The sequence below is a fragment of the Mastigoproctus giganteus genome, chromosome 2 (genome assembly GCF_048544385.1).
Source record: "Mastigoproctus giganteus isolate SK-2022 chromosome 2, ASM4854438v1, whole genome shotgun sequence".
Taxonomy (NCBI): Eukaryota; Metazoa; Arthropoda; class Arachnida; order Uropygi; family Thelyphonidae; genus Mastigoproctus; species Mastigoproctus giganteus.
The window spans coordinates 217,840,892-217,852,905 of record NC_143576.1 but is presented as its reverse complement, the minus strand read 5'-3'; the positions used below and the strand labels follow the sequence as shown (position 1 = coordinate 217,852,905).

The 12,014-nt window shown below is 37.9% G+C and overlaps 1 protein-coding gene across 1 annotated transcript in view; it reads right to left on the bottom strand.

Annotated features, from left to right (window-relative positions):
• The window catches only part of Mkp3 (Mitogen-activated protein kinase phosphatase 3), a 31,349-nt gene extending 20,792 nt beyond the window's left edge, over positions 1-10,557 (bottom strand). The window contains exon 1 of the mRNA XM_090389757.1: positions 9,843-10,557. Within this exon, the coding sequence (XP_090245883.1) occupies positions 9,843-10,242 (400 nt within the window). The 5' untranslated portion in view covers positions 10,243-10,557. The remainder of the gene's footprint in view (positions 1-9,842) is intronic.
• Between the last annotated feature and the right edge of the window lie 1,457 nt (positions 10,558-12,014).

Sequence of the window (12,014 nt, the reverse complement as noted above, 5' to 3'; positions counted from 1 at the left end):
TGTACGTTAAGTACAATCGTCATTTTAGCGTTTCCTTCTTTAATTACTCACCTACGTTATCCGGCCCGCGTTTCAAAGAACGCATTACGATCTTCCGCCGTGAACTTTGCATTATAATAACATTTCTAAGTTCGTGGTCAGACCACTTACCCAGACATTTTGGCACCAAGGAAAAGGCCCGTTCACTTGCACGAGGCAAGACAGACAAACCCACCGGATACGCGCCCCGAAGGAAAGTTTTTTCACAAAGGTGAAATTACGCCATACATTCTCCTCCCTCCCCATTCAAACCCTCCCGTTTCCTTTGCTGAAAAAAAAAAAAGGGCAAATACTTTTCCACACAGTTTATCCAAGTTTCCGTTTTAGACAAGCATCCTGGCGTGCGTCTGTATTACGGTGCGAGGAATGATGACGTCATCGTGATGTCATCCATCTCGATCATTTCGTGTGAGTAGGAACAGGTCCAAGGACTACATCTCATTGTCAAATACTTCTCTCCCAACTGAAGTTTCTCCTACAGGTGGCGTTGTAGTTCTGTCTGTATTGTGTAGATTCTGAAAATTGCCCGCTTTCCGAGAATATCAGAAAGGAGGGAGGAATTATTTAGGAAATCTGACCTTTGAATACGGCGCATGCGCTCTCCTAGCATTATTCGTTAACTGCTTAAAGTGTGATGAATTATTAATCTCATCTAAATCCAATTTCGATTTTTGGTTTCAAACGAACCGGACGGAAGGTTGAGTCAGAAAAATCATTAATAAGCACGCGCGACTTACAATCTCGATTAGTCATGTCGCTAATTGTCATCGAACGTCTGTATTTCCTGAGAACATTGACCCCTGAAAGATGTAGTAACAATTTATTTGCAAAGGATGCACTTTCTAAACACTTATACCTGAAATATGTGATCATTTAATGAAAATAAGACAAAAAGTATCGCACCTGTATCCTTTTGTACATTAAAAAAAATGTGTAAAAGATATATATAAAAAAAAAACTAATGAAAGTTAAACGCCATCTTATAAACTTCACACAAACAAAAATAAATCATCTAGATAAATTTAATAAATTTTAAAAGTAAAATATATTCACAATTAAATCTTTTAATAAACATAAACACAGTTTCGAGTATACGTCATCAGATGACATCATATTTCCATTGCTGAAAATTTTGAAATCAACCAAATGAAATCTAAAACTTAATCGTGGACAACATGAATTGGTTTCTGTTGCTAGGTTACTGACAACACGTGTATCATACAACGTGTTAAAAAAAATTACTTCAAAACAATGTGAAAAAATTATAAAAATAGACCTTTTAGAGCTAAACAAAGTTAAACGCTTATAATTATGGATAAATTTAATAAATTTTAAAAGTTAATATATTCTCAATTAAATAAATCTTTTAATTAAACACCATCTCGAGATACGTCATCAGATGACATCATTGGTTCATTTCATATTTCCATTGCTGTAATTTCTGAAATCAACCAGTTAGGAACTGAAATGTAAAACTTAATCACGGACAACAACAATTGCTTTCTGTTGCTAGGTTACAGACAACACGTGTATCATTAATTCTGTTAATATCATCTTAAGTGAATGCGGATGAATACAAAATTAAAAATCTAGGCTTGTAAATAGTACAGAAATCACGAGTTCTGTGAATCGGTTCGGTCATTATCAACAGAAATCGACTCTATCAGTGACTTCTTCTAGTTCCAGTTATAAAACAGCTGAGTGGACAGTTCTGCTTCAACCACTTCACTCAATAATGAAAAATCTGCCTAGTCAATAACGCCTCCACACACACACACACACACTGTTTAACGTCACGCGCTGTTCCGTTTTCCGCTCAGCCGATCGACCTCCTTTTCCTCTCGCCCATCACGCTAGTCCGAAGTTAACGGGCGACCAGTTCCGAGGAGACGTCCTTGAGAAGTTCTGTCAGGCTATGAATGAACGAACAACCCAGTCGTGGTCTCATGACACCTACGCAGCGGCAAATTTAAGGTACCCAACACTCCCTGCCCAATAATGGAGGTTGTCTTATGAGGGGGGGGAGGGGAAGGAAGAGAAACAAAGTGCGACGCATGCCTCTCCGTAGCTCGCCACTCCCTACACTTGCCCTCTAGTTTGACCTTTCACATGGGTCAATGTTGTCCCACCTACAGTAACAGGTTTGGGGGAAGCTCTCGTGGGTATTTCTTTCGCTGAAGGCTACTTAAGGGGAAACTGGAGAAGGAGGGGGAAAACCGTCCTTCTAGAGGGAAGTTTTTACCGAACAGCTGAAACTGTTTTAATCACAGGATCAGCTTAAAATAACCACATCTTAGAAATGGAACTTTCAAAGAAATCTGTTTCTGGAGAAATCATTACCAGCTGTTTTACGCGTCTAATGAGCGCCAATCTGCATGCTGAAAGAAAAGACGCGTTCTGGAAACGAGATCTGCACTATTTTTTGATGCGTTAGGTTTATTTGTTAGCGCGATAAGCAGAACGAAATGTTAAACTCGTGACTCTTATACGAGGTGTGATCAAAAAGTTCGGTGATTGACTTACCTTGAAATTTCGGGGGTGTAACGAGTTTATACTTGTCGCAACGTGTTCGTTCAATGAAATTTTGTTTTATATTTGTGAAAGATGCAACAGAAACACACAAAATGTTAGAAACAGCTTTCAGAGAAGATGTTGTAGATGAAACCTTCAGTGGTTCGCAAAATTTAAAGGTGGCCTCTTGTCAGTCGAAGATGATCCTCATTTTGACCGCGCTTCAACTTTAAAATCAATGAGTCAGTCGTTCGAGTTCTTAATCGTATCGCGAGTGATGGACATTTAATTACCCGCGAAGTGAAGCTTTACCCCCTCCCCCCTTTGCAATGTCACAGATTCGTAACGACTGAGAAAATTATTGAGAACGCGACACAGGAACTATAAGCATTACCAAAAGCGTTGGAATAGGTGTACATAGTGTTCATTTTTCAGTAGCCGAGTGGTCACGTAAAAGGGTGAATGACCGAGGTTCAAGCGTGTGTCTGCTAAATACGGTGCTGTTTCTCGTATTCTATGTATCTTGTGAACTCCTCTGACCGTGTGGTCGTCCAGGAGTATAAAGAGAAAATTTATTTTACCTCCAAAGAAATCCATCCAAATAGCCAGTAAATTTAACTTAACCCAAATACTTCAAGCTCCGAACTTTTCGATCACACCTCATATCATTGAATACCCAAAGTTGCTCCGGTTATTTTAAGTTTGATTTGAATCTAATTCTTGTTAACTTATATTTAATGATCTTTTGTTAACAAGTCGAATTGTTCACTTTTTTCTAATTGGTCATTGTTAACGTATCAGTTTCTCCAAATGCTTTTTAAATTAATATTTCTGCTGCTGTTTTAATTCGTTAATTTCACGTTTTGTTTTTAATAGATCTATTGTTAACAAGTCAAATTTTTCATTTGTTTTTAATAGGTCATTGTTAACACGTCAGTTTCATGTTTTGTTTTTAATAGATCTTTTGTTAACGAGTCAAATTCTCCATTTCTGTTTTAATGGGTCATTGTTAACTTGTCTGTTTCATGTTTTGTTTTTAATAGATCTTTTATTACCCAGTCAAATTGTCCATTTATTTTTAATGGGTCATTGTTAATATGTTAGTTTAACGTTTTGTTTTTAATAGGTCTTTTGTTAACGAGTAAAATTCTCCAATTGTTTTAAAGTCAGTTTCACGTTTTGTTTTTAAGAGATCTTTTGTTAACAAGTCAAAATCTCCATTTGCTTTTAATGGGTCATTGTTAACACTTCAGTTTCACGTTTTGTTTTTAATAGATCTTTTGTTACCCAGTCAAATTCTTCATTTATTTTTAATGGGTCATTGTTAACATGTCAGTTTCTCCGATTGTATTTAATGTAACATTCTGTCGCTTTTTTAATTATTTGTTTCTAACAGCTCTTTTATTAACCAGTCGAATGCTCCGTTATTCTTTTCTAATGCGTTATTTATTTTATTTATTATTTTTTTTTTGTTTTGTCCCGTTAATGGGTTATCTTTTGGTGTAATAGTTCTTTCTTGAGTACGGATCAAATAAACAGTTTTCGGAGTTAGTGACGAAAGTGGATCGAATGAGAGGGCGTAAACAGACGCAGTTCGCAGATGAACTGGTTTTTGGGGAGTGACGAAGATCTTTTTAATGACGCACAGATGTGATGCAAAAGGGTTAGTCAGAGGTGTCAATGACAAGCCTATCGGAAGAGGAGACAAACCTCGCGGACCCGATTAAAGTGCCCCGTCAGCTGCATAATGAGAAGCGCAACAGAATGCAACCTGTAATTGAAAGGTCGTCGGCTTACGGACCAATATTGCGCTTGTATTTGCCAACCGATCATTACCTTTTTATGACACACGCCGCCTATGGTTCCCACAGGTGAATGTCCCCTTACAGCGAATCGATAATATTTAGTTATCGTGCCCGCTTCCGTGTCTACAGCGTTGTCAGTGTGTATCAGTATGCTTTCACCCGCAACACACCCACCCACCGGTTTCATCCGTGCCCAGCCATCATCACGAAATGGAACCAACTGCTCCATCCATTAATCACCGAACATTCTTCCCAGAGTACAACACTCCACTCATTACATATTGTCCACTTACCATCAACCATCTCTCCCTGGCTCTATCAAGCCACTACCTACCACTCTCTCTCCACCTCCACCTGTTTATCTTTGTTTCCCTTTCTCTCCTTCTTTTCTTTGTTTGTTTACCTCTCTCTCTCTCTTCCCCTGTTTATCTGTATGTCTGTTTCTTACTCTTTCTTTCATTCTTTCCTTCTGTTTGTCTCTCTCTCTCCATCTGTTTATGTTTGCTCTCCTTTCTCTCGTTCCATCTGTTTATTCCTGTCTCTTTCACTCTCCATCACCTTATCTGTCTTCCTCTTTCTCTTCATGTGTTTCTTTCTTTTTTCCCTTCTGCTCCAGCTGTTTCTTTCATTCTGCCTTTCCCTATCCATCTTTTTATTCCTTTTTCCTCCCTGTTTATCTATTTTCATGTCTCTTCCTTTCGTTCTATTTGTTTTTCTCATATTTCTCTCTCTGCTTTTCTTTCTCTCTCTCTCTCTCTCTCTCTCTCTCTTTCATTTCTCTTTGTATCTATCTGTTTCTCTCTCCATCTGTCTGTCTCTTTCTATTTCTATCCACCTGTTTATCTCTTTCTGTCTTCTGTAGCCATGTGTTTATCTCTTTTTGTCTATCTGTGTCCATCTCTTCTTCCCCTTCTATCACTATTTTTCTCTCTTTCTCTTCTTCCATTAGTTTATCTGTCTCTCCTCTGTATTTCTCTCTTTCTATCTCTTTTTCTCCTTGTCAAACTTGTTCTATTTGTTTTTATCATCTTTCGTTCTTCGCCCCTCTCTCTCTCTCTCTCATCTGTCTTTTTCATTTCTCTTTGTCTATCTTGTCTCTCTCCATCTTTTTTCTTTCTCCCTACCTCACGTTCCATTTGTCTACCTCTTTCTGTGTGTATGTTTCTGTCTATCTCTATCCATCTGCTTATCTCTTTTTATATACCCCTATTTATCTTTTTACTCATCTCATCTGTCTTTCTCTTTCTGTTTGTTTATCTGTCAATATTTTTCTCCCTTTCTTTCCTTCCATTAGTTTATCTGTCTCTTCCTCCGTCTTTCTCTCTTTCCGTCGCTTTTTCTCTCTCTCTATCACTCCATCTCTTTGCTTCTTTCTCCCTCTCGTTCCACCTGTTTATTTCTTTCTGTCTATCTATGTCCATCTGTTTAATTCCTCCCATCTGTCTCTCTACTTCTGTTTGTTTATGTCTTTGTTTTCCCCCCTTTCGTTCCATCAGTTTATCTATCTGTCTTTCCGTCTATCTTTCTATCTCTTTCTCGCTCTCTCCATCTCTTTGCTTCTTTCTTCCTCTCGTTTCGTTTATTTCTATTTGTTTTTATTCCTTCCTTCCTCTCTATTTGTTTTTCTGTCTATTTTTTCCCTTTTTCTCTCGTTCTATTTGTTTAACTCATCTTTCTTTCTCAGTTTCTCTCTCTCTCTCTCTCTCTCTCTCTCTCTCTCTCCATCCGTTTCTTTCTTTCTCCCTCTCGTTCCATCTGTCTTTTTCTTTCTGTCCGTCTCTATCCGTCTTTTTATTCCTCCTATCTCTTTCTCTCTCTCTCTCTCTCTCTTTCGATCCCTTTTCCTGCCTGTCTTTCCATCTCTTTGACTCTCTTCCACTCATTCCATCTGTTTATCTCTTTCTGTCTTTCTCTATCCATCATTTTTATTCCTACCCCCAACCCTCTCACTGTTAATTTTTTCTCTCTCTCTCATTCCATCTGTCTCTCTCTGTGTGCCCCAACGTGTTTTCATCTTAATCTTTGCCCGCTGTTTCTCTGCGGATAACTCATTTCTTCATTTCTTCATTTCCTTTCGCCCACTTAGTTGACAGCAGAACGCCGAACGTTTTCGCGAACGCCTACACTGGCGAAGGATGCGCTGTCTCGCCTCACTCTGCGTGTGCGTGCGTTGAAAGAAGATGGGAAATGGGGGAAGGAGTTGGGGGATGGGAGGGGGAGGAGGAGGAGGAGGAGGAGGTGGCTAACTGACTGTTGATGTAACTATGGGATGGAAACGCCGAAATGACAGAAATCGTCGTGCGTGACAAAAACTCCGACATCGCAGTCCCACAAAGCGGTCAGCCCGAGCAGGCAAAGTTGTTCCAGGTGAGTGGATACATGCGCGCGCACACACACACGCACACACACACACACACACAACACATGGAGAAAGGCAGCGCCGAATACATACAAGCTACTGTAGGCAGCATTACACCGTGACAGTTTTCAGTCCCTCCTCCCCCCCCGTACATCCTCTCTGAGAACATGTAACAAAGAAAAGGCAGTTCAGGCGCGAACAACCCCCACTCTTCACCTCTTCGTGTCCTGTCACCTGAGTGCTACGGAAGATCCTTTCTTTAACTCTAACCTCCGGTGTGTGCGTGTGTGTGTGTGTGTGTGTGTGTCCCCCAATATCCCTTTCAAATGCAATTTCCAAAATTCAGTACATATCTGTAAAATTCGGTAAATCTGCTAAAATTCACGAAATCTTAATTTAAAATTAAAATTTAATTTAAAATTAAATAGATCTTTTGTTAAGCATTTTCTCTTATAAATTATTACTGGAGGGGAAATTTCCCATTCTGCAATAACACGAAAAAAAAAAAACAATCCATTTTCTTTTTTTTTTTCTATTGCGTGAATCGCGATCAGTGAGGAGGTCGCGAAGTAACAAAAAAAAAAAAAATCGTGAATAACTAATAAGGATATTTATATAATAATTTCACATTCATAACATGAAGTATTCTAAAAAAAATACGTTTCAACAGATTTCATTGATAAACTGAGATAAATCCAGTTCGGTGTTATTTCAGTCCAGCTAATAATTACTAGGAATTGCTAGTTTAAACAAGTGGGAAGTGTTTACAACAAACCGGTGTGTTGTTCCACTTTCTAGCCAACACACACACAGAACCAGCACAGCTGCGGGGTATTTCTTTTTCTTTTTTTCCTGTGGTTGAAGCTGATCTCGGGAGAAAAAAAGATTGAGATGGCAAATAAAAAGTAATAGGCCACAAGAGTGAAAACTCTCTCTCTCTCTTTCTCTCCTATACACAACGCGTAGGAATATTTCCAGAAAAATGGATGTCTTCATGTACATCTTTTACTGATACAAGCCTTGCTGTGTCATAATTTCAAGGTCCCTAAGCGTTAATTCTCTTTGCTTTGTATTGCCCCTTCTATTTCGTTGTTGTTGTTGTTGTTGTCATATCAATATCATACAAAAACCAGGTTACTATCCAAGAGACGTCAAGGATTTTCATCCCATGAATTCTATTTAGATTAAATCTCATTTACCATTTCTGTATATCTTGTAAAGCAAAATACGAAAATAGCCAAACAAAGAAGGGATCCATTTTACCAATCAACAAACGTGTATTATGTAATACAAAATACGCCATATCATTATAAAGGAAGTGTACATATACTCCCCCTATGATGTCCTTAAAATATTTCATTCATGTGTAGATAAAATTCGAAATCAAATTTTCAACTCACACATTTTAAGTTAAACAACTTAAAGCCAAAATATTTGAACTATTTTGAATAACAGTACTTAAGAACTGTTTATTTTTCAATATCAACAGCATAATTCTGATAAAATGAACCTCGTTTTATAAACACCAACGGCTAATTTTTTTATATCCCACGATAGCAGAAGATTGGTAGGTTTATAATATCAAACTAAACTTGATTTCAATTTTGATCTTATCGGGCCAAATCTTTCTAGATATGGCCCGACGTAATTTACATATATCGGGCCACATCTGCAAAAAGTTCTGTGTTTTCATTAAAAATAAATAAATTAATTAAAAAAGACTTTAAAAATGACAAATAAAAAGTAATAGGCCATAAATAAACAGACACAGAGAAGAACAGATTAAACCCTAGAGTATTCACAACAAGTAGGTAATACTGTATTTAAATTTACATTAAAATTACATTTAAATCTGCAATTATTTACATTAAAATTACATCTAAATTTACAATTATTTACATTTTACAATTAAGTGTCTAAAAAAATACATTTACACGCAGTTCACACGATATTAATATTTTAAAATTCTTAAATTTATTTCGTTAATTTTTTGTTTTGGAAATCTTTTTCCAATTAAAAAAGTTAATTCTTTATTATTAAAATAAACCCCAGGGACTCACATCCGGTGAGTATGGGTTTCGCACACCCAGGGTCTTGAGCTGGATATCATCATTCTTTTTCTCTTTCTTGGTGATTCCCTTCTACTTCTGACTCTCTCTCTCTCTTTCTCTCAGGGTAACTCATAATTTTTTTTTTTTTTTGGCTGGTGCTGCAAAAGCCTCAAGCTTCCTTGCATCTCAAAACGTAAAAAATATCTCGCCGAATAATTAATTAATATTCAAATAAATAACAGATCGTCCACCTGGTGATCATTTCTACAAACTACTGGTAAGATTGATAAGTTAAAATATCAACTAAGCTTGATTTCAATTCTGACCTTATCGGGCCAAATCTTTCTAGATATGGCCCAACATAATTTACACATAAAAATTACATTTAATTTTGCAATTATTTACATTTTACAATTAAATGTCGAAAAAAAAAAGAAAAAAAAGACATTTAATATTTGAAATTTATTTCGTTAATTTTTTGTGTCGAAAAATATCTTTTTACAATAAAAGTTATTCTTTATTATTAAAATAAACATTACGTTCATTGATCTTAAACGATAGACGAATATCTTAATTAATATAAAAATATCTCACCGAATAATTAATATTCAGATCGATAATAGATCGTACACCTGGTGGTCATTCTAACTTACCAATCTTACCCAGTAAGATTGGTAAGTTACAATATCGAACTAAGCTTGATTTCAGTTCTAACCTTATCGGGCCAAATCTTTCTAGATATGGCCCGCCATGATTTACAATTTTTTTTTAATTTTACAATTAAATGTCCGAAAAAAAAAAAAAAAAGACATTTATACGCAGTTCAGATTATATTAATATCTTAAATTTATTTCTTTTTTCCAATTAAAAGGTATCTTAAAATAAACATTATGATAGACTAATATCTTAATTAATATAAAAATATCTCACCGAATACAGTATTGAGATCGATAATAGATCGTACACCTGGTGGTCATTTCTACAAACGACGGGGGTCAGCGTTCAAAATCATCTAAAGCTCTCATCGTACAAATAAAGAAAAAAATAAATAAAAAAACACAACTTTTAAAGCTTTACCTTGTAAACAAATAACGTGGCAGCCATCTTGTTCGAGTCGCCTGAGTAGAGTGCTGAAAACCGTAACCCCAGGAGATAACCTATCGTTGCTTTCCGAATCGTATAGAACGAGACTGTGCGTTTTCCAATGTTTCGTGAACTTCTCACGACTCGTCTGGTCCTTGATAATGCTCGGAATACAAAGTTTCCCGTTGGCGAGTCGACGTAACATAATGACGGACGCCGGCAGGGTGACGTTGATAGCTCCGCGTATGTGCGAAGAATGAAAATCTGTTGGCGATCTGGTGTCGAGCACCAACATCTCACTATTTGCATCGCGTATTTTGTCGACAAGCCACTCGGCAGCGACAACGGGGTCATCACTCATGGCCTGCTGTTCAATATGCTCTCGAGATGGCATAATTTTGAAAGACAGTTTTGTCCGATTGTGCGTTTCACCTTAGGCCTAACTAGGCCTAGCATCCCGTCCACCGCTAGCTAGCAGCGGCCGATACGACTGAAATGTGTTGCTCCTGCGTCCGCTATTCCGTTCATCGTTTCTTCTTCTACTATCACCGATGTACGGTAGACGGGGGGAGGATTAGGAGTAGGAATGGGACGGGGTTTTGTAATCCAGCACTGGGTCGAAATACGCGGGCAACTTTTTACTTGTTCAGCCATGAAATCGTAAATTCATCGCTGGTTTCGACGCGACCCCAGCTTCTGCTTGACAACTGGAACTGTGATTTAGATGAGGAGTCCACGGTAAGGCAAACGCCAACGACGGTAGCGTCTACGTCACGTGACCTGCGTGTTCCAGTAGGATGTGGGAAAGAGAGAGTTGTTTTCTCATTGGTTCCTCGCTCCACCACAAGACGTGTATACAAGAAGTAATGACGTGCACGGCCCACTGAGGATGGAATGACGGAATCCGACACTACACAGAAGCAGAGTGAAGAGATGGATCTCTAGGAGAACTGCTTGAGAGTCGTACCATTTGCGTACAGGGGGCCCTTTGTTTGTTCGCTTGGATTTTATTATTATTATTATTTTTTTTTTCTTTTGGCATCGGGAAGATTTTTCGTATCGATCGATCTTTACAAACGAGATTTGTTTACAGCGAGTCCTCGAAGGTACGGAGGATAGATGGTGAATGGAAACAGTTGAACGCTCCTTGTGATCAGGCACTCCACATGATGCGAGAGGCATTGACAGTCTTCGCAGGATTGTATGAATAAAGCGAGATGAATGTATTGAATTGGGATAAATAGATTTACTTCAATGGGAAGAAAGAGATGAAAATTTTGGCCACTCTTTGGTTCTGTTAACGTGTATTTTGAAGTTATTGTTCTAAATATGTACAAGAATCAATTTTTGTTTTTCTCTTTTCCTTTTCTTTCCTTTTACTCATTTTATTATTGTATTTTTCCTTTTTTTTAAGCGCGTTACTATATGCATAATGCACCTATTGTCTTCACCACGTCTGTCTGTCCGTCCACGTGTAGCAACTTGACTAGCAGTGGGCGGATTTTCATGAAATTTTACACTTTGAGTCTGTAAACAAAAAAATGTCGAATGATTCCAAATTTCATTAAAATCTGACCGATAAAAATCCAGCAATTATTCTTTCTTTCTTTCTTTTTTTTTTTTTTTTTTTTTCCATCCTCATGTACACTGCCCTACCATTATTATCCGGACACCTGCCTTTAGACAAAAAAAAAAGCTTTTATTGTGTCATTTAATATTTTGTGCTGAAACCTTTTGCTTTTAAGACGTCCTTCAATCTTCGAGGCATACGCTCAACCAGCTCTTTATAAATATCAGGTGATATGTTCCTCCACTCGGCTTTTAACACAGCCACCAGTTCGGCCTTATTCTTTGGACGATCTCGACCTGCACGTACCCGGCGATCCAATATATCCCAAAGATGCTCGATAGGGTTCAGATCAGTATTCTGGGCTGGCCAATCCAACTTTTCCACACTCATGTCCTCAAACCCCTCTGTTACACTATGGCATGGCGCGTTGTCTTGCTGATACAGGTAGGGCCATCCCCGAAGTATTGCCATAATGTTGGAAGGGCATAATTGTCTAGGATGGCCTGGTATTGCACAGCATTCATGGTTTTATCGATAACGACTAATGGACCCAAGCCAAACCATGAAAGGAGCCCCAAACCATGACACTGCCCCCA